The sequence below is a fragment of the Heptranchias perlo genome, unplaced genomic scaffold (genome assembly GCF_035084215.1).
Source record: "Heptranchias perlo isolate sHepPer1 unplaced genomic scaffold, sHepPer1.hap1 HAP1_SCAFFOLD_53, whole genome shotgun sequence".
NCBI classification, from domain to species: domain Eukaryota; kingdom Metazoa; phylum Chordata; class Chondrichthyes; order Hexanchiformes; family Hexanchidae; genus Heptranchias; species Heptranchias perlo.
In genome coordinates, this window is record NW_027139548.1 from 4934672 (window position 1) to 4958166 (window position 23495).

Here is a 23495-nt window from a genome sequence, read left to right on the forward strand (position 1 = left end):
AGCTATTTGTTCCTATCTATTAGATTTTGATGATTTGTGAACTTGGGCTCTTCAATCTCTTTGCTCCTCTACAGTTCCAAACTTCTCACAATTTAGAAAATACTCGGATTCATCTGTCTTGGTTCACATTTATCCTCAACATAAGAACTTAAGAAATAAGAGCAGAAGTAGGCCTTCCGGCCCCTCGAGCCTGCTCCGCTGTTCATCATGATCATGGCTGATCTTCTAACTCAACGCCATTTTCCTTCACTATCCCCATATCCCTTGATCCCTTCAATATCTAGAAATCGACCGATATCTGTCTTGAATGTACTCAATGACGGAACATCCACAGTCCTTTGGGGTAGAGAATTCCAAAGATTCACCACCCTCTGAATTAAGAAATGTCTCCTCATCTCAGTCCTAATTGGCCTACCCCTTTTTCTGAGACTGTGACCCCTTTTTCTAGACTCCACAACCAGGGGATACATCGTCCCTACATCTACCCTGTCGAGTCCTGCTAGAATTTGATATGTTTCAAATAGATCACCTCTCATCCTTCTGAACTCAAGAGAATAGTGGCCTCGTCTACTCATACGACAATCCCGCCATCCCAGGAATCAGACTGGTGAACCTGCGTTGCACTCCCTCTATGGCAAGTATATGCTTTCTTAGGTAAGGAGAGCAAAATTGTACACAATACTCCAACTGCAGTTACACCAAGGCTCAATGTAATTGCAGTAAGACATCTTTACACCTGCACTCAAATCCTCTTGTAATAAAGCTCAACGTACCATTTGCCTTCCTAATTGCTTGCTGCATCTGCATGTTAGCTTTCAGTGACTCATGCACAAAGACATCTAGGTCCCTTTGAACATCAATATTTCACAATCTCTCAGCATTTAAAAAAAAGCTTTGCTTATCTGTTTTTCCTACCAAAGTGGATAACTTCACATTTATCCAGCTTATATTTAATCTAACATGTTCTTGCCCATTCATTTAGCCTGTCTATATGGGCACCGAGCCTTCGGAAGGACATATTGGCCTTGGAGGTAGTGCAGTGTAGGTTTACTAGAATAATACCCGGACTTCAAGGGTTAAGTTCCGAGGAGAGATTACACAAATTGGGGTTGTATTCTCCAGAGTTTCGAAGGTTAAGGGGTGATCTGATCGAAATTTATAAGAAATTAAGGGGGACGGATAGGGTGGACAAAGATAAATTATTTCCGCTGGTTGGGGATTCTCGGAGTAGGGGGCACAGTCTAAAAATTAGAGCCAGACCTTTCAGGAGCGAGATTAGAAAACATTTCTACACACAAAGGGTGGTGGAAGTTTGGAAATGTCTTCCGCAAATGGCAGTTGATATTAGCTCAATTGCTAAATTTAAATCTGAGATAGATAGCTTTTTGGCAACCAAAGGTATTAAGGGATATGGGCCAAAGGCGGGTTTATGGAGTTAGATCACAGATCAGCCATGATCTTATCAAATGGTGGAGCAGGCACGAGGGGCTGAATGGCCTACTCCTGATCCTATGTTCCTATGTTCCTGTATCCCATTGAAGCCTCTTTGCGTCCACCGCATAACGAACGCTATTTGCCATTGTTTTTCCCACTCTTTAATCTACCGATGTGCCGATGTAGCTTCCCACTCCCATTTGCACGAAACACTGCCCGTCCTACCTTAGCGTCATGTTCAAACTTGCATATACACTATCTATTGCTTCATCCAAATCAATATTAAATATGGTGAAAAGTTGAGGCCCCATTACAGATGCGTGGTGAATATCACTTGTCACATTTGAATCCATTGTTAAAGAGCGTCTCAATAGTGAGAGGGAGAGTATTTGTGAAGTGAAGCCTGTGGGAGTCAGTCAGTCTGGATGTGTGAGAGAAATGATCTGTACTTGTGGGATTAATACAGAATCAATTGCAAAATGTGGAGATTGTCATGTTCTATGCCAGCCAGTGAAGGTCGCTTTGTGAACAAAATTAGCAAGACCCCTGATCGTTCAGTTGGTAAAGCATCAGCCTTTTAATTTGAGAGTCGAGCGGTCAAGTCCCTTTTTCGGGAGTTGCTTTTCTTTGAAGGTTCTCAATTCCCAATCTTCATTAACAGCATTAAATTGAAGCGTTTTTCACTGATCCTTCCTTCTGCCTCACAAAGATTGATCAATGCATTTAGCAACTTTGCAAAAATATTATTCCGCTTTGTGTCACAAACGCCTTGAGATAAAGTGCAACATGCCCTTAGCCGTTTTGATTGTTTTTTTTACTCTCACCAAATTTTAATGCTTGTGAACTTGGACTCTCAATTCATTTTGCTCCTCTACAGCTCCGAGCTCCGTACCATTTAGAATATGTTCCGATTTATCTTTCTTCTTTCCGAAGTGGATGACTTCGCACTTGCCCACAATCGCCTCCACTTGCCATCATTTTGAGACCTGACTTAATCTATCTATGGCCCTTTGTAACTTTCTGCTCCCATTTGCACTACTTACTATGCCTCTTAGTGTCTTCTTCAAAGTTCGATATACAACTCTCTATTTCTCCATACAAATCATTCATAAATATGGTGAAAAGTGGAGGCTCCAGCACAGATCCCTGGGGAACATCACTTGTCACAACTGACACCAGTGTTAAAAGATTGTGTAATTAATGGCAGGGAGATTATTTATGAAGTGAAGCCAGTGGGTGGCAGTCAGTCTGGGTGTGCGAGAGATATGCGCTGCACGGGCGGAATTGCTGCAGGAGGAAATACAGAATGTGGCAGTGGAATGTTCCAAGTCAGCCAGTGAAGGGCGCTTTGTGAACAACCAATTTAAGAGCCCGGGTGGTTCATTTGGTAAACGGATGGCTCTGTTGGTAAAACATCGGACTTTTAACCTGAAGAGCCGAGGGTTTAAGTTCCTGATCAGGCGTTACTTTTAAATCAAGATACTCAATTCCCACTCTCCATTCAGCACCATAAATGGGAACATTTCTCACTGATCCTTCCTTCTGCATCAAAAAATGGAACAATACGTTTCGAAACTTTATTTTTCTCGTTCTTGAAAGCTCCAAATGTCCCCCAGCATTCAAAGTCTCTTGAGGGATCGGGTTCCAGATTTCTACTACCCTTTGTGTGAAAATGTGCTTCGTGAGATCGATACTGAACGGCCGAGAAGTAATTTGTAGATCATTCCTCTTGTTCTTGATTCACCCATCAGAGGAAACATTCTTTTGCGACCTGCCCGATAAAATCATTTCAATACTTTAAACACATCGATCAGTTCACCTTTCAATCTTTTATACTCAAGGAAATACAAGCCATGTTTATACAACCTTTCGTCATAATTTAACCTGCTAAATCCAAGTATCATTCTGGTGGATTTGTGCTGCACCCATTCCAAGGCCAATAAATACTTCCTGAGATTCGTTGCCCAGAACGGAACGCAGTACTCCCGATGTGTTTGACCAAGGCTCTATATAACTGAAGCACAACTTCCGCTACTTTGTGTTCCAACTCCCTTGAGTTAACGTGCAACATTTCAACAGACGTTTTGACTGCTATTTGCACCGATCTATTGGTTTTAATGATTGTGAACTTGGATTCCCACATCTCTGTGCTCCTCTACATCTCTTGGCTTCTCACCATTTCGAAAATGCTCCGAATTATCTTTCTTGATTCCTAAGTGGATGACGTCACACGCCCACAATGACCTCCATTTGCCATAGTTTTGTGCCCTCACTTAATCTGTCTATGTCTCTTTGTAATTTTCCGCTCCTATTTGCAATACTTACTGTCCCTCTACACTTAGTGTCTTCTTCAAACTTGGATATTCAACTCTCCATTGCTTCAACAAAGTTATCAATAAACACAGCGCCATCGCTGGCGAGAGAGTGTAATTACAGCGTGATAGGTTTACAGAGGCATTCTCAGATTTAATTTTGGCAAGTAATTTAAAATTGGAGTAATAATCGTCACAAATTTGTGAAAGAATCTTGAAAGCGGGAATTGAGGTTTTGTACACAGTAAGTGCACGTACTTATAAGATTTTCAATGTATTAATTGACAGATATTATTATTGGAAAGGAATCTTTTAATATGAATAAGTATCAGGTAGTACGGATAAGATGAGGCAACTGGTAAGATGTGTGTACAATATAAGGAGAAGGCCGATTAGGAACTCCTTCAGCGTCTGCACTTCAGCCCAGCACCTCCTCCCAACCCATCCACAAGCAAACGGTGGACATGTGGAAAAGGGGTCAGACTGGGGGAAAGGGGCAGATTGAGGAGAAAGAAAATCGTGTTTGACTAACTTGATTCACTTCTTTAATGAAGTGATGGAAAGGGTTGATGAGGATACTGCAGTTGCTGTTCTGTATTTTGACTGTCTGAAGGTATTTTAATAAAGTATCACATAATAGACTTGTTAATAAAATTAAAGCCCATTCGAATAAGGGGACAGTGGGGGCATTGATTCAAAACTGGCTAAGGGACAGAAAGCAGAGCGAAAGGTGAACGGTTGTTTTTCAGAGTGGAGGGGAGCACACAGTGGTGTTCCCGAGGGGTCAGTATTAGGACCACTGCTCTTTTTGATATATTTCAATGACCTTGGGTATGGAAGTTATAATTTCGAAGTTTGCTGATGACACAATACTCGAAAAGTAGTAAACAATGTGGAGAATAGTAAAAGACGTCAGGAGGGCAGACAGACTGGTGAAATGGGCAGACATATAGCAGATGGAATGAAATGCAGAGAATTATGAAGTGATTCATTTTGGTCGGAAGAATGAGAAGAGGCAATATAAACTAAATCGTACAATTTGAAGTGGAGATGTCGGCAATGGACTTGGGTGGACAAATGTAAGGTGTCGCAGAACACCAGGTTATAGTCCAACAGCTTTATTTGAAATCACACGCTTTCGGAGCTTTACTCCTTTGTCAGGTGAGTGAGGGATTGGATAAAGGCACAGCATATATAGTCAGAGAACAATGCAAGGTGATTACAGATAATCGTTCGAACTGCCCCTTATCACAGCTCGGCAGAGAGATAATCACAGCAATCAAAGGAGTGGATGGTGTTCAGACACGTTAGTCAGGGACACATTACATCCAAGAATACTAAATACACAAGGGGTCAGATCACAAAGAGAGAGAGAGAGAGATACCGGAAAGGCAGAGAGAGAGAGAATGACCAGTTGTATTAAAAACAGATAACTTTTTTTCATAGGTGGGGTGACATGTGGCGTGAAATGAACCCATAGATCCCGGTTGAGGCCGTCCTCATGGGTGCGGAAAAAAGTTATCTGTTTTTAATACAACTGGTCATTCTCTCTCTCTATCTCTTTCTGGTGTCTCTCTCTCTCTCTGTGTCTGTCTTTGTGATTTGACCACTTGTGTAATCAGTATTCTTGAATGTAATGTTTCCTTGACTAACCTGTCTGAACACCATTCGCTCCTTCGATTGCTGTGATTATCTCTCTGCCGAATTGTGATAAAGGGCAGTTAGAAAGATTATCTGTCAGCACCAGGCATTGTTCTCTGACTATATGTGCTGTGCCCTTTCCAACCCTTCACAATTGACGAAGAAGCAAAGCTCCGAAAGCTTGTGATTTCAAATAAAGCTGTTGGACTATAACCTGGTGTTGTGCGACTCCTTACATTTGTACTATTTGAAAGGGTTGCAGGAATATCGGGGACCTGGGGGTACACATTCACATCTTTTAAGTGGCAGGACAAGTTGAGAAGGCTTTTACAAAAGCAGGTGGAATCCTGGGCTTTATGAATCGTGGCATAGAGTGCAAAAGCAAGGAAGTTATGTTGAACATTTAAGAAACAATGGTTCGTTCTCAGCTGGAGTATTGCGTTTAATTCTGGGCACCATACGTCAGCCAAGATGTTACAGGCCTTATTGAGGGTGCAGAAGAGATTCACCAGAATAGAACCAGGGATGAGGGACTTCAGTTACGTGTGAAGATTGGAGAGGTTGTGATTGTTGTATTTGGAACGGAGAAGGTTATGGAGAGATTTGATAGTGGTGTTCCAAATTATTAACGGTTTTGATACAGTAGATAAGTAGAAACTGTTTCAAGTGGCAGAAGTGTCAGTAACCAAAGATCAGCAATTTAAAGTGATCGGAAAAAGAGCCAGAGGCGACATGAAGAAATATGTTTTACACAGCGAGTTGTAATGGTCAGGAATGCACTGTTTGAAAGGGTAGTGAAAGCAGATTCAATAGTAATTTTCAAAAGGGTATCAAATAAATACGTGAAGGGAAAAAATACAGGGCTATGAGAACGATCAGAAGAATGGGACGAATTGGATAACTCTTTCAAAGATGCAGGCACGATAGGCTTAATGGCCTCTTCCTGTGCTGTACATTCTATGATACTATGACACTATGATTGAGCAGAAGAGGTCAGATTGGGAGAAGGGATAAGATTGGGAGAAGGGTCAGATTGAGGAGAAAAATATCTAGCTCCATCTTAAATATATTCAGTGACTTGGCCTCCACAGCCTTCTATGGTAGATAATTCCACAGGTTCATCGCCCTGTGAGTGAAGACATTTCTCCTCATCTCATTCCTAAATGAGTTAACCCGTATCTTGAGACTGTGATCCATGGTTCTGGACCCCACCCCCAGCCAGGGGATACATCCTCTCTGAATCAAGTCGGTCTAGACCTATCAGAATTTAATATGTTTCAATGAGATCCCCTCTCATTCTTCTAAACTCGAGTGAATACAGGCCGAATCGACCCAATCTTTCCTCATACGACATTCCTGCCATCCCAAGAATCAGTCGGGTGAACCTTCGCTGCACTCCCTCAATGGCAAGGATATCCTTTCCTCGGTAAGGAGACGAAAACTTCACACAATACACCAGGTGCGGTCTCAACAAGGCCCTGTGTAACTGCAGTAAGACATCCTTGCTCCTGTACTCAAACCCTCTTGCAACCAAGGCCAACATAACATTTGCCTTCCGAACTGCTTGCTACACCTGCATGTTTGCTTTCAGTAACTGGTGTACAAGGATAGCTAAGCCCCTTTATAAATCAACATTCCCCATCTATCATCATTTAAATAATGCTCTCCCTTTTTGTTTTTCCGTCCGTAGTGGATAACTTCACATTTATCCACATTATAATGCATCTGCCGTGTATTTGTCCACTCACTGAACTTGTCTAAATCGCCTTGAAGCATCTTTGCATCCTTCTCACAATTCACGATCCCACTTAGTTTTTTGTCGTCAGCAAACTTAGAAATAATACATTTGGTTCCCTCATCCAAATTATTAATATATATTGTGAACAGCTGGGGCCCAGCACTGATTGCTGTGGTACCCCACTAGTCAATGCCTGCCACACCGAAAATACCCATTTATTCCAACTCTCTGTTTTCTGTCTGTTAACCAATTTTCAATCCATGCAGGACATTACCACCAATCCCACATGCTTCAATTTTGCACACGAACCTCTTATGTGGGAATTTATCAAAGGCATTCTGGAAATCCAAATAAACCACACCCACTGGTTCTTCCTTATCTATTCTACCAGTTACAACCTCAACAAACTCCAGTAGGTTTGCAAACACGATTTCCCTTTCATAAATGCACGTTGACTTTGTCTAATCCCGTTGATATTTTCTAAGTGTCCTGTTATCATATCCTTTATAATAGACTTTAGCATTTTCCCTCCGACTGATGTTGGACTGAACTTTCTGTCGTTCCCTGTTTTCTCTCTCCCTCCCTTTTCAATAGTGGGGTTACATTTGCCACCCTCCAATCTTACCCAGATCCTATTTGTCAGTGCAATCTTAGGAACATAGGAACATAGGAACAGCAGCAGGCCATTCAGCCCTTCGTGCCTGCTCCACCATTTGAAAAGATCATGGCTGATCTGCGATCTAACTCCATATACCCGCCTTTAGCAAATATCCCTTAATACCTTTGATTGCTAAAATACTATCTATCTCAGATTTAAATTTAGCAATTGAGCTAATATCACTTGCCATTTGCGGAAGAGAGTTCCCCCCTTCTACCACCCTTTGTGTGCAGAAATGTTTTCTAATCTCTCTCCTGAAAGATCTGGCTCTAATTTTTAGACTGTGCCCCCTACTCCTAGAATCTCCAACCAGTGGACATAGCTTCTCTCTATCCACCCTATCCGTTCCCCTTAATGTCTTGTAAACGTCGATGTGATCAACCCTCTTCCTTCGAAACTCCAGAGAATACAACCCCATTTGTGTCATCTCTCCCTTTAACCTAACCCTTGAAGTCCGGGTATCATTCTAGTAAACCTACGCTGCACTCCCTCCAAGGACAATATGTCCTTCCGGAGGTGCGGTGCCCAGAACTGCTCACAGTACTCCAGGTGCAGTCGAACCAGGGTTTTGGATAGCTGCAGCATAACTTCTGCCTCTTTGTACTCTAGTCCTCTCGATATAAAGGCCAGCATTCCATTCGCCTTATTGATAATTTTCTGCACGTGTTCATCACACTTCAATGATCTCTGTACCTGAAACCTTCGGTCCCTTTGGACATGCACTGTTTTTAACTTTTTACCATTTAGAAAGTACCCTGTTCTAACCTTTTTTGATCCAAAGTGGATGACCTCACATTTGTCTACATTTAATTCCATTTGCCACAGTTTTGCCCACTCACCTAATCTATCAATATCCCTTTGTAATTTTATGTTTTCATCTAAACAGCATACAATACCACCAATCTTTGTGTCATCGGCAAACTTAGATATGCGACATTCTATGTCTTCATCGAGTCCTTAATAAATTTTGTGAATAATTGAGGCCCCAAGACAGATCCCTGCGGGACTCCACTGGTCACATCATGCCAATGTGAGTACCTACCCATTACCCCTACTCTCTGTTGCCTTTCGGTCAGCCAACTTCCTAACGAAGTCCGTACTTTTCCATCGATTCCATGGGCGTCTATCTTAGCTCACAGTCTCTTAGGCGGGACCTGATCAAATGCCTTCTGGAAGTCCATATAAATAACAGGTATGTGTTTGTGTGATCTGTACTTTCCTGACACAATTTGGTTATCCTTACTCCTATCACTTTCCTGCACAATCTCCTTATCTTTTCTATTTAGCATTCTTGATTTCTCTGCAGCGGGAACCCTCCCCACTTATTTAGTTTAAAGCACTATCTGCCTCCCTCGTTATTCGATTCGCTAGAACTCTGGCCCCACCATGGTTCAGGTGTCATCTGTCCCAACAGAACAGCTCTCTCTTTCCCCAGTACTGGTGCCAGTCCCCCTCGAATCGAAACACCTTTCTCCCACATCAATATTTGAGACACACATTCATCTCCCTGATCCGATTGAACCGATGCCAATTTGCTCGTCGCTCAGGTACTAGTCCAGAGATTATTATCTTTTTGGTTCTGCTTTTTAATTTAGTCCCGAGCTGCTCAAACTCTCTGAGCAGGACCTTTTTCTTCGTCCTACCTATGTCGTTGATACCTCCGTTGACCACGACAACTGGATCCTCCCCCTCCCACTTCAATTTTTCTCCAGCCCGGAGGAGATGTCCTTAACCCTGGCACCGGGTCGGTAACACAGGTTTCGGGACTCAAGCTCCTGGCTGCTGAGAACAGTGTCCGTCCCCCTAAATATAATGTCGCCTACTACAACCACCTTCCTTTTTACTCCCCCAACTTGAACGGCTTTCCGTACCACGGTACCATTGTCAGTTCGTTTATCCTCCCCACAGTCTCCTCACTTGTCCACAAGAGTTCCAAGAACCTCAAATCTATTGGTCAAGCGCAGGGACTGAGGATCCTGCTCTCCAACCTCCTGGATCCCCGGACCTGCCTCACTCGCAGTCACACCCTCCTGTCCCTGACCACGTGTCAATTCTAAAGTATTTAATCGAAGTGGTGTGGCTGCCTCCTGGAGGGAAAGGTCCGGGTAGCTTCCTCCCTCCCTGATATCTCGCAATGTCCACTGCTCGGACTCCAGCTCCTCAACTCGCAGCCGAAGTTCCTTGAGCCGCAGACACTTTCCGCAGATGCAGTCGCCCTGGACAAAAATGTTCACAAGCTCCCACATATTGCTGCAGCAACACACTCCTGTTCTCCCATTGTTTTACTTATATAATTAATTAAGTTAGTGTTAATCAAATTATTTACCTCTTTTAATTTATCAGACCAATTAAATTAAGTTGAGTTTTCAAAATTTAGTTCTCTGCTATTTGCTAACTTAAAACTTAGCCCACAGTCACCACCAATCACTTACCTGCCTCACCAGTGACGTCACACTGCAGTTTTCTCTTGTTGCAGGTCTGCTGCTTTTATCCCCGCTCTCGGGCCTCGGTCTGCTGCTGCTTTTATCCCCGCTCTCGGGCCTCGGTCTGCTGCTGCTTTTATCCCCGCTCTCGGGCCTCGGTCTGCTGCTGCTTTTATCCCCGCTCTCGGGCCTCGGTCTGCTGCTGCTTTTATCCCCGCTCTCGGGCCTCGGTCTGCTGCTGCTTTTATCCCCGCTCTCGGGCCTCGGTCTGCTGCTTTTATCCCCGCTCTCGGGCCTCGGTCTGCTGCTGCTTTTATCCCCGCTCTCGGGCCTCGGTCTGCTGCTGCTTTTATCCCCGCTCTCGGGCCTCGGTCTGCTGCTGCTTTTATCCCCGATCTCGGGCCTCGGTCTGCTGCTGCTTTTATCCCCGCTCTCGGGCCTCGGTCTGCTGCTGCTTTTATCCCCGCTCTCGGGCCTCGGTCTGCTGCTTTTATTCCCGCTCTCGGGCCTCGGTCTGCTGCTGCTTTTATCCCCGCTCTCGGGCCTCGGTCTGCTGCTGCTTTTATCCCCACTCTCGGGCCTCGGTCTGCTGCTGCTTTTATCCCCACTCTCGGGCCTCGGTCTGCTGCTGCTTTTATCCCCGCTCTCGGGCCTCGGTCTGCTGCTGCTTTTATCCCCGCTCTCGGGCCTCGGTCTGCTGCTGCTTTTATCCCCGCTCTCGGGCCTCGGTCTGCTGCTGCTTTTATCCCCGCTCTCGGGCCTCGGTCTGCTGCTGCTTTTATCCCCGCTCTCGGGCCTCGGTCTGCTGCTGCTTTTATCCCCGCTCTCGGGCCTCGGTCTGCTGCTGCTTTTATCCCCACTCTCGGGCCTCGGTCTGCTGCTGCTTTTATCCCCACTCTCGGGCCTCGGTCTGCTGCTGCTTTTATCCCCGCTCTCGGGCCTCGGTCTGCTGCTGCTTTTATCCCCGCTCTCGGGCCTCGGTCTGCTGCTGCTTTTATCCCCGCTCTCGGGCCTCGGTCTGCTGCTGCTTTTATCCCCACTCTCGGGCCTCGGTCTGCTGCTGCTTTTATCCCCGCTCTCGGGCCTCGGTCTGCTGCTGCTTTTATCCCCGCTCTCGGGCCTCGGTCTGCTGCTGCTTTTATCCCCGCTCTCGGGCCTCGGTCTGCTGCTGCTTTTATCCCCGCTCTCGGGCCTCGGTCTGCTGCTGCTTTTATCCCCGCTCTCGGGCCTCGGTCTGCTGCTGCTATTATCCCCACTCTCGGGCCTCGGTCTGCTGCTGCTTTTATCCCCGCTCTCGGGCCTCGGTCTGCTGCTGCTTTTATCCCCGCTCTCGGGCCTCGGTCTGCTGCTGCTTTTATCCCCGCTCTCGGGCCTCGGTCTGCTGCTGCTTTTATCCCCACTCTCGGGCCTCGGTCTGCTGCTGCTTTTATCCCCGCTCTCGGGCCTCGGTCTGCTGCTGCTTTTATCCCCGCTCTCGGGCCTCGGTCTGCTGCTGCTTTTATCCCCGCTCTCGGGCCTCGGTCTGCTGCTGCTTTTATCCCCGCTCTCGGGCCTCGGTCTGCTGCTGCTTTTATCCCCGCTCTCGGGCCTCGGTCTGCTGCTGCTATTATCCCCGCTCTCGGGCCTCGGTCTGCTGCTTTTATTCCCGCTCTCGGGCCTCGGTCTGCTGCTGCTTTTATCCCCGCTCTCGGGCCTCGGTCTGCTGCTGCTTTTATCCCCACTCTCGGGCCTCGGTCTGCTGCTGCTTTTATCCCCACTCTCGGGCCTCGGTCAGCTGCTGCTTTTATCCCCGCTCTCGGGCCTCGGTCTGCTGCTGCTTTTATCCCCGCTCTCGGGCCTCGGTCTGCTGCTGCTTTTATCCCCACTCTCGGGCCTCGGTCTGCTGCTGCTTTTATCCCCACTCTCGGGCCTCGGTCTGCTGCTGCTTTTATCCCCGCTCTCGGGCCTCGGTCTGCTGCTGCTTTTATCCCCGCTCTCGGGCCTCGGTCTGCTGCTGCTTTTATCCCCGCTCTCGGGCCTCGGTCTGCTGCTGCTTTTATCCCCGCTCTCGGGCCTCGGTCTGCTGCTGCTTTTATCCCCGCTCTCGGGCCTCGGTCTGCTGCTGCTTTTATCCCCACTCTCGGGCCTCGGTCTGCTGCTGCTTTTATCGCCACTCTCGGGCCTCGGTCTGCTGCTGCTTTTATCCCCGCTCTCGGGCCTCGGTCTTCTGCTGCTTTTATCCCCGCTCTCGGGCCTCGGTCTGCTGCTGCTTTTATCCCCGCTCTCGGGCCTCGGTCTGCTGCTGCTTTTATCCCGGCTCTCGGGCCTCGGTCTGCTGCTGCTTTTATCCCCGCTCTCGGGCCTCGGTCTGCTGCTGCTTTTATCCCCACTCTCGGGCCTCGGTCTGCTGCTGCTTTTATCCCCACTCTCGGGCCTCGGTCTGCTGCTGCTTTTATCCCCGCTCTCGGGCCTCGGTCTGCTGCTGCTTTTATCCCCGCTCTCGGGCCTCGGTCTGCTGCTGCTTTTATCCCCGCTCTCGGGCCTCGGTCTGCTGCTGCTTTTATCCCCGCTCTCGGGCCTCGGTCTGCTGCTGCTTTTATCCCCGCTCTCGGGCCTCGGTCTGCTGCTGCTTTTATCCCCACTCTCGGGCCTCGGTCTGCTGCTGCTTTTATCCCCACTCTCGGGCCTCGGTCTGCTGCTGCTTTTATCCCCGCTCTCGGGCCTCGGTCTTCTGCTGCTTTTATCCCCGCTCTCGGGCCTCGGTCTGCTGCTGCTTTTATCCCCACTCTCGGGCCTCGGTCTGCTGCTGCTTTTATCCCCGCTCTCGGGCCTCGGTCTGCTGCTGCTTTTATCCCCGCTCTCGGGCCTCGTTCTGCTGCTGCTTTTATCCCGGCTCTCGGGCCTCGGTCTGCTGCTGCTTTTATCCCCGCTCTCGGGCCTCGCTCTGCTGCTGCTTTTATCCCCACTCTCGGGCCTCGGTCTGCTGTTGCTTTTATCCCCGCTCTCGGGCCTCGGTCTGCTGCTGCTTTTATCCCCGCTCTCGGGCCTCGGTCTGCTGCTGCTTTTATCCCCGCTCTCGGGCCTCGGTCTGCTGCTGCTTTTATCCCCGCTCTCGGGCCTCGGTCTGCTGCTGCTTTTCTCCCCGCTCTCGGGCCTCGGTCTGCTGCTTGTATCCACGCTCTCGGGCCTCGGTCTGCTGCTTTTATTCCCGCTCTCGGGCCTCGGTCTGCTGCTGCTTTTCTCCCCGCTCTCGGGCCTCGGTCTGCTGCTGCTTTTCGATCCGCTCTCGGGCCTCGGTCTGCTGCTGCTTTTATCGCCACTCTCGGGCCTCGGTCTGCTGCTGCTTTTATCCCCGCTCTCGGGCCTCGGTCTTCTGCTGCTTTTATCCCCGCTCTCGGGCCTCGGTCTGCTGCTGCTTTTATCCCCGCTCTCGGGCCTCGGTCTGCTGCTGCTTTTATCCCGGCTCTCGGGCCTCGGTCTGCTGCTGCTTTTATCCCCGCTCTCGGGCCTCGGTCTGCTGCTGCTTTTATCCCCACTCTCGGGCCTCGGTCTGCTGCTGCTTTTATCCCCACTCTCGGGCCTCGGTCTGCTGCTGCTTTTATCCCCGCTCTCGGGCCTCGGTCTGCTGCTGCTTTTATCCCCGCTCTCGGGCCTCGGTCTGCTGCTGCTTTTATCCCCGCTCTCGGGCCTCGGTCTGCTGCTGCTTTTATCCCCGCTCTCGGGCCTCGGTCTGCTGCTGCTTTTATCCCCGCTCTCGGGCCTCGGTCTGCTGCTGCTTTTATCCCCACTCTCGGGCCTCGGTCTGCTGCTGCTTTTATCCCCACTCTCGGGCCTCGGTCTGCTGCTGCTTTTATCCCCGCTCTCGGGCCTCGGTCTTCTGCTGCTTTTATCCCCGCTCTCGGGCCTCGGTCTGCTGCTGCTTTTATCCCCACTCTCGGGCCTCGGTCTGCTGCTGCTTTTATCCCCGCTCTCGGGCCTCGGTCTGCTGCTGCTTTTATCCCCGCTCTCGGGCCTCGTTCTGCTGCTGCTTTTATCCCGGCTCTCGGGCCTCGGTCTGCTGCTGCTTTTATCCCCGCTCTCGGGCCTCGCTCTGCTGCTGCTTTTATCCCCACTCTCGGGCCTCGGTCTGCTGTTGCTTTTATCCCCGCTCTCGGGCCTCGGTCTGCTGCTGCTTTTATCCCCGCTCTCGGGCCTCGGTCTGCTGCTGCTTTTATCCCCGCTCTCGGGCCTCGGTCTGCTGCTGCTTTTATCCCCGCTCTCGGGCCTCGGTCTGCTGCTGCTTTTCTCCCCGCTCTCGGGCCTCGGTCTGCTGCTTGTTTCCACGCTCTCGGGCCTCGGTCTGCTGCTTTTATTCCCGCTCTCGGGCCTCGGTCTGCTGCTGCTTTTCTCCCCGCTCTCGGGCCTCGGTCTGCTGCTGCTTTTCGATCCGCTCTCGGAACTCGGTCTGCTGCTGCTTTTATCCCCGCTCTCGGGCCTCGGTCTGCGGCTGCTTTTATCCCCAATCTCGGTCTGCTGCTGCTGCTCAGTTCCGCCGCCGCTCTGCGGAAAAAAAGTCAGTAGAAAAAGGCAAAGCAGCATCTCTTTCCCACACCACACCGAACTTCCATAATTACCAAACTCTCAAATTGCTCACTCCGTGCCCGCTGCTTGACACGAATGTTCCCCTTTCACACTCAATTGCAATAATGGCTCTTTCTTCTCGTGCGCTTCCATCAGGAAGTTAAACGTCATGGTAACAGACAGGAGCTGAGAATGAGCATTACTTCACTCTCGCAGATAATTGTTAATGAACTTTCAGGAACCTGCTCCAATTCCGCAACAGGATCCCTGCTGATGCTCCTGTTGCCCCGGTGAACCCCAGAAGTAATACTGCAGTTACCTTCAACAGGTTTTATTTTCCATAATTTAATTTTATTTCAGATCATTGCCCAACATCTCCCATTTTTCAGATTAACAGAAAGATGGACTTTCTAATACAGAGAATGATTTGAAATTTCGATTTAGTTATGAGAAGAATCTTTGGTTTGATTTAATTTTATCTCATTTTTAACCAATCTGCGAATCAGTGACCAGGGAGATTTCAGTAGAGTTTTCAGTTCTTCTCTGAAATTCCTCTGGGTAACTGCATAAATACACGTATTTGTGCAGCAACTCAAAAACTCGAGCAGATATCCGCTTTCAGTGGCGATATATCCAGGGTTTGAATAATCACCTTGGAAATAAACGGTGCTCGAAAGCCTGGTGACAGAAAAACTCACGGCAGCTGTTATCCACAACAGTATAAAACTGCCCGATATAGTGAAGAGCAAAATGATGGATCTCCTTCGGTTCTCCACCTCTGGGTCACTCTGATTGTTAGTGCTGTGACCGCGGAGTTCTCTGCGGACTCTATTGGCCACTAAAATTATTCTTACGGTCAAAGAATTAAACAGTGCTATGAAAGCAAAGGGAATCAATGGGGCTGACAGAGTCTGAATCCAGCTGTATGCTTCCCATGCAGGTAATGTAAAAACTTCCATCTTTGGCCAGCATCCCCACTGCACATTGTTAATTATTCGTTCAGGTCCATATGAAAACAACATAAGAATGCCCTTTAAATAAGCCAGGACAGTGATCGTTACTGTAACCACGATTGCCGTTCTCTTGGTCCAATACTTCCTTTTAAACTCTTGAAAGCAAATCGACACAAATCGGTCAAATGAAAACGAAACTGTAAACCACACCGACATATCAACTACGGCACAATTATTGTACAGAATGAACTTACAAACCATAGTGTAGGACAGGAAAGAATATGGAAAGTGATAATAGAATATCTGATTGACGATTACATTGAAGATGATGACCAGTAGATCTGCTGTTGCCATGGCCACCATGTAGACAGAGACACATTTGGAAAGGCCGCAATTTCCTCTGGAGAGAATCACAATTGTCACTACATTTGCTGTAAGAAAGAGGGAGAAGAGGAAAGTTACTGGGGACACTCAGGTGGAATCTTACTGTATATATTTGAAATGTTCAGCAGTGATGCTCCTTACGGTGATGTGCACGGGCTCCTTTTTAAGGGAGAGCATTAGCGAGAATGTTAAAAAGAAGGAATACATTACGCAGAAAAATTAAAGGGAGAAAAATAGCTGGTCCGAGATTTCCAAGGACTGCCTGGAAACGGGGAGCACCTGGAGAATGAGGATTGGGGGAGGGAAGCGGGTGACCTTGTTGATTTTTGCAAGTCAATAAGTAACCAGATTCTCTGTTATCCATCCAGATATATATTTCGGTGCAGCGTTGAGCGCTGAGCTCACACCGCCATGAAGGTTTCACCACGGATTCCACCCACTCAAATTTATCAGTTATCCCCTGAATTGGTGCTACTGATTTGCCCACGCATTCCGCCCAGGCGATGGTTAACCTCAGATGGTAAAGTCCAAAATCAACCCCAGAATATCCCAGACGGCGCTGCAGGATATCAGAGTGGCAACTGGAGAAACCCGCAAAGGTTCTTTGCAGCAAGAGGCAATTCCCTGGACCGCGTTAGCAGTGGTTTAAACAAATGTTACACAAATTATCTTTCAAAGTCACCTGTTAAATGGAGATGTCTTAATCCAAGTAATTACCCACATTAAGCAGAGTGATCATAGAGTCACAGAGCCACATACGGATACAGCTTATAAGAAGGCCATTCGGCCCATCGTACCTGTTAGTAATTCAATCGGTGCAATGCAGTCAGGCAACACAATCTTTCGTGAGCTGCCGACTGTGCAATACAATGGCGTAACCCGCCCTCCTGCAGTCAAGCGAGAAAATACGTGCACCCATTGTCTCCGATTTATCGACCAGAATAGCGTCTTGCCTGCAGCCCGGACTCGTTGGCTATGAACTGATATTTATCACTTTTTCCCATCGACTCTGTGATTTTACAATGAGGTTATTATCGGGAATCTGTAACATGATCAAACAGGCACCAAAGTGGTCACATAGTCAACAGCTGTTAAACATTAGGATAAAATGTCTTACCCGGAACACCAACGAATGCCAGAATAGGGTAGTAAATATCTTTTATCAGGAGAATTGCTGCCCGTCCCATTTTTGGAAGAGCAGGTGAATTCCGTCCAGCTTTTTGGTTCAGACTGACGAATATCCGAGATACATAACTGCTCCCCCTTTATAGATCAATCTGTGCCTCGGTGAGAAAAAAACAGGTTACATAAATTGACGTTAGTTACAGTCACTTAACAAATGAGGGGAGATCTTATGTTTAAGGGCACCCGGGAGTGCCAATCGGGAAATAATGTACTTCCATCCTTGAAATTCCCTCCAAAAAAATTAATGAAGGGAAAGAAACACCAAAGGGAATGTACTAGTTCTGAGATCCCTGTGGGTCCTTATGATAATTCGGCGAAATCTTCCCTCTTCTATTATAAAATTGAAATTGTTTTGTAATGTGATGGTGACCGGTGATGATTCGGATCTAACACTACTGGTGATGACACGATTCTAACGTTACTGGTGGTGACCCAACACTAACATTAATGGTGGAGAATCTACTCTGATATTACTGGTGGTGACCCGACTCGAACATTACTGACGGTGACACTTATCAAACATGAGTGGTAGTGATTTTAGTCCAACATTACTGGTGGTGATTTTACTCTTTCATTGCTAGTTTTGAATCGACTCTAACATTACTGGTTGTGATTTTACTCTTACATTGCTGGTTTTGAATCGACTCGAACATTACTGGTGGTGATTTTACTCTTACATTGCTGGTTTTGAACCTACTCTAACATTACTGGTGGTGATTTTACTCTTACATTGCTGGTTTTGAATCGACTCTAACATTACTGGTGGTGATTTTACTCTTACATTGCTGGTTTTGAATCGACTCTAACATTACTGGTGGTGATTTTACTCTTACATTGCTGGTTTTGAATCTACTCTAACATTACTGGTGGTGATTTTACTCTTGCTCGATCATTACTGGTAATGATCCGACCCTAAAATTACTAATGTTGACTCTGCTCTAACATTAATGATTGTGATCCTAATCTATCATTAATGATGGCGATCCTACTCAAACATTACTGATGCTGACACGAATCTATCATTACTGATGATGATCCTACTCTAACATTACTGGTGGTGACCCGACTCTAACATTACTGATGGTGAGACGAATCTATCATTAATGATGTTGACCCCATTCTAACATTAATGATGGTGATCCTACTCCAACATTAATGATGGTGACCCTATTCTAACATTACTGAATTACTGATGGTGATCCTACTCTAACATTACTGGTACTGACACTACTCTAACATTACTTCTGGTGACCCCACTCTAATATTAATTTTGATGAATCTGCTCCAACACTACTAATGCTGACCCTCTTCCAACATTACTGATGGTGACCCTAATCTAACATTACTGATGGTGATCCTACTCAAACATTACTGGTGGTGACACTAATCTAACGTTACTGGTGGTTACCCGACTTCAACATTACTGTTGGTGACCCGACTCTAACATTACTGATCGCGAAACTTCTCTTACATTACAAGCGGTGACCCTGCTCTAACATTACTGGTGGTGAACGTTCTCTAACATTAATGTTCTTGACCCTCATCTAATATTATTTGTGGTGACTCTACTCTAACATTACTGATGGTGACCCTTATCTAACATTAATGATGGTGATCTTACTCTCACATTACTGGTGGTGACACTACTCTAACATTACTGGTGGTGACGCATCTCTAACATTACTGATGGGTGATCCTACTCTAACATTACTGATAATAACCCTTCTCGAACATTACAGTTGGAGACCTTACTCTAACATTACTGGTGATGACTCCACTCTAACATTAATGGTGGTGACACTACTGTAACAATAGTGGTGGTGAATCTACCAAACGTTTCTGGTTGTGATTCTGCTCTGTCATTACTGGTGGTGACCCTACTTTAACATTCCAGGCGGTGACCCTGCTCTAACATTACTGGTGGTGACTCGACTCTAACGTTCCAGGTGGTGACCCTGCTCTAACATTACTGCCGGTGACCCTTCTTTGACATTACTGGTGGTGACTCGACTCTAACCTCACTGGTCGTGACTCTATTCTAACATTACTGGTGGTGAACCTACCCGAACATTACTCGTGTTGACCCTTCTCTAATAGAGTTGGATCACCGCCAGTAATGTTCCAGTCGAGTCACCACCAGTAATGTTGGAGTGCAGTCACCATGAGTAATGTTGGAGTCGGGTTACAACCAGTCATGGTACCGTTGGGTCACCACCATTAATGTGAGAGTGGGACCACTGCCAGTAATCTTCGAGTAGAGTCACCACGAGAAATGTTAGAGTACAGTTACCATAAGTAATATTAGAGGAGGGTCAACAACTTACTTTATTTCTGGTGATTCTACTCCAACATTACTGGTGGTGACCCTTCTCTACCATTACTGCTGATGACCCTATCCAACATAACTTGTGTTGATTCTTCTCTAATATTAATGATGGTGACCCTACTCTAACATTACTGCTGGTGGCGCTACTGTTACATTTATGGCGGTGACCCTATTCTAACATTATTGTGGTGACCCAACTGTAACATTACTAGTTGTGACACTGCTCTAACATTACCGATGGTGAATCTAATCTAACATTACTGACGGTGATCCTACTCTGACATTACTGGTGGTGACCCAACTCATACATTAATGGTGGTCAATCTTCTATCACATTATTGATGGGGACTCTACTCTAACATTACTGGTGGTGATCCTACTCTAAAATTACTGGTGGTTACCCAACTCTAACATTATTGGTGGTGACCCTATTCTAATATAATTTTTTTTTTATTCGCATATAAGATGTGGGCGTCGCTGGCAAGGCCAGAATTTTTTGCCCATCTCTGATTCCCGTGGAGAAGGTGTTGGTGAGCCACCGTTTTGAAGCTCTGCAGTCGGTGTGGTGAAGGTTCACCCACAGTGCTGTTAGGAAAGGAGTTCAAGGATTTTGACCCAGCGACGATGAAGGAACGGCGTTATATTTCCAAGTCGTGTTGGTGTGTGACTTGGAGGGGAACGTGGAGGTGGTTTTGTCCTTCTTGGTGGTCGTGGTCGCGTGTTTGGGAGGTGCTTTCGAAGTATCCTTGGTGAGTTGCTGCAGTGCATCCTGTGGATGGGACACACTGCAGCCACAGTGCGCCGGTGGTGAAGGGAGTGAATGTATAGGGTGGTGGATGGGGTACCAATCAAGCGGGCTGAGTGGAATCGAGCTTCTTGAGTGTTGTTGGAGCTGCGCCCATCCAGGCAAGTGGAGACTATTCCATCACACTTCTGACTTGTACCTTGTAGATGGTGGAAAGGATTTGGGGGGTGAGGAGGTGAGTCACTCGCCAAAGAACACCCAGCCTCTGACCTGCTCTTGTACTGAATGTGTTTATATTGCTGGTCCAGTTAATTTTCTGTTCAATGGTGACACCAGGATGTCGATGATGGGAGATTCGGCGATGGTAATGCCGTTCAATGTCAAGGGGAGATGGTTAGACTCTCTCTTGTTGGATAAGGTCATTTGTCTGGCACTTGTATGGCGCGAATATTACTTGCCACTTATCAGCCCAAGCCTGGATGTTGTCTATGTCTTGCTACCTGCGTGCACGGACGGCTTCATTATCTGAGGGGTTGCGAATGGAACTGAACACCGTGCAATCATCAGCCAACATCCACAATTCTGACCTAATGATGGAGGGAAGGTGATTGCTGAAGCAGCTGAAGATGGTTGCGCCGAGTACATTGCCCTGAGGAACTCCTGCAGCAATGTACTGGGGCTGAGATGATTGGCATCTAAGAACCACTACCGTCTTCCTTTATGCTAAGTACAACTCCGGCCATTGGAGAGTTATCCCCTGATTCCCATTGACTTCAATTTAACTCGGGCTCCTTGATGTCACATTCGGTCAAAAGCTGCCTTGATGTCAAGGGCAGTCACTCTCACCTCACCTCTGGAATTCAGCTCTTTTGTCCATGTTTGGACCAAGGCTGTAATGAGAACTGGAGCAGAGTGGTCCTGGCAGAATCCAACCTGAGTATCGATGAGCAGGTTATTTGTGAGTAAGTGCAGATTGATAGCACTGTCGACGACACCTTCCATTACTTTGCCAAGTAGACTGATGAGGAAGTAATTGGGCGAATTGGATTTCTCCTGCTTTTTGTGGACAGTACATACCTGGGCTATTGTCCGCATTTTCCGGTAGATGCCAGTGCTGAAGCTGCACTGGAACAGTTTGGCTAGGGGCGCGGCTAGTTCTGGAGCACAAGTCTTGAGCACTACCGCCGATGGTGAACTGAACCTAACATTACTGGTAGTGACCCATCTCTAACATTACCAATGGTAACCCAACATTAGCATTAATGGTGGTGACCCTACTCTAACATTACCGATGGTGATTCCAATCTAACATTACTGGTGGTGATGCTAGTCTAACATTACTGGTGGTGACCCTACTCTAACATTACTAGTGGTGACGTTACTCTCACATTTCTGGTGGTCACCCTGCTCTAACATTATTGATGGTGATATTACTCCAACATTATAGATGGTGACCTTATTCCAAAATTATTGTTCGTGATCCTACTCTATCTTTACTGGTCGTTCCCTTACTCTAACATTACCGACAACTGAAATTTGCGCTCAAGCCGCTTCTCGATCGCCGATTTCCTGTTGGTAGACAACGGCGGCGTTCAAGTTGCCAGCTCTCTGATGCTGATTCCATGTGAGGTGGTGCATTTTGGCAGGAAGAATAAAGAGGTCGCATACTGCTTGATTAATTAGATTCTAAATGGGTTGGAGAAGCAAAGGGATCTCGGAGTACAGATATATAATTCACCAAAAGTAGCGACGCAAGAGAACAAGGCCATAAAAAAGGCAGACCAAGCACTGGGGCTCATTTCTTGCGGATAGAATTGAAAAGCAGAGACGTGATGTTCAACTTGTGCAGAAACTTGTTTAGACTACATTTGGAATATTCCATTCGGTTCTGTTATCTATCCTATATAATGGCTATTGAGGCATTGAATAAGGTCCTGATAAGATTCAGAAGTATGATTCCAGAACTGAGAGGATGAACTTATCAAGAGTGGCTGAGCGGGCCGGGGCTCTTTTCGCTCGAGAAGAGAAGGCTGAGAGGTGAACTGATAGAGGTCTTTAAGATAATGAAAGGGATTGATAGATTAGACAGAGGGAAAACGTTCCCAACTTGTGGGGCAGTCCAAAACTAGGGGCCATAAATATCAGATGGTCACCAATAAATCAAATAAGGAATTCAGGAGAAACCACTTTACCCAGAGAGTGGTGAGAATGTGGAACTCGCAGTGACAAGAAGTAGTTGATTCGAATAGAATCGATGTCTTTAATAGGAAGCTGGATAAACAAATGAGGGGAAAAGGAACAGAAGGATTTGGTGACAGAGTGAGATGAAGTCAGGTGGAAGGATGCTCGTGTGAAGCATTGCGTTGTGCCAACTGGAAAAAGAAATCGCGAGAGATATGGTACCTTATCGAAGACCTTTTGAAAATCCAAGTGTATTACCCTTCCCTATTCTTTCTGTTACTTTTTCAAATAATTTAACACCGTTGTTCTATCGTGACCGCCCCTTTTGAAATCCGTGCTGACTACTCGTTATTTTTATTTTCGGTTTCTGGATGTTTTTCTCTTTCATCCTTGAGTAAAAATCCTATTATCTTTCCCACCACCGATGATACGCTAACTGCTCCATGGTTCCTGGTATCACCAATTACTGACATCTCAATAAACTATTGCTTGTTCTTTCGAAGTTGGAGGTGTATCTGATGATGAATATGATCAGTGCCCTTATTGCCGTTGCCAATCCGATCCTGCTTTCTATTCATTGCGGAATTGGAGCGCACACATTCTCTGCCCTTCTTGAGGTGTCTGCGATTCTTGTCCCATTACTATGGCTGTAAGCACAGAATTGAAATCTTAATCCATGACTAATAGTTGCAAATCCGGAAAAAAACTCCATCAGCACCTGCTCCAGTTTATTTTAACATAGAATATACAGCACAGCAACCGGCCATTCGGTCTAACAGGTCTGTGTTGGTGTTTATGTTCCACACCAGCCTTCTCCCACCGCTCTACATCAAACCCTTTCGGCATATCGTTCTCTTCCTTTCTCCCTCGTGTTTTTACTCAGCTTCCTCTTGAATGCATCTCTGATAATCGCCCCAACCATCCCATATGCTGGCGAATTCCACATTCTCACCACTCTCTGGGTGAAGTAGTTTCT

The 23495-nt window shown here is 46.7% G+C and overlaps 1 protein-coding gene across 1 annotated transcript; it reads right to left on the reverse strand.

Moving 5' to 3' along the window:
• Positions 1–15185: 15185 nt before the first annotated feature.
• LOC137315037 (probable G-protein coupled receptor 139) lies at positions 15186–21433 on the reverse strand. Its single transcript, XM_067979993.1, has 3 exons — positions 21334–21433; positions 16880–16969; positions 15186–16129 (listed from the first exon to the last, which is right to left on the reverse strand). The coding sequence occupies exons 1-3, from the start codon at positions 21431–21433 to the stop codon at positions 15186–15188; spliced, it is 1134 nt and encodes a 377-aa protein (XP_067836094.1).
• Positions 21434–23495: the final 2062 nt, after the last annotated feature.

What these genes read in the sequence shown, in the direction of transcription:
- LOC137315037 (XM_067979993.1), bottom strand. Translation starts at nt 21,433, where the DNA reads ATGCGGACAATAGCCCAGGTATGTACTGTCCACAAAAAGCAGGAGAAA. An exon ending in ACTTGGCAAAGTAATGGAAG is followed by an intron (nt 16,970 to 21,333) that starts GTGTCGTCGACA and finishes GCTTGACTGCAG; the next exon opens with GAGGGCGGGTTACGCCATTG. An exon ending in ACCGATTGAATTACTAACAG is followed by an intron (nt 16,130 to 16,879) that starts GTACGATGGGCC and finishes TCTTTCTTACAG; the next exon opens with CAAATGTAGTGACAATTGTG.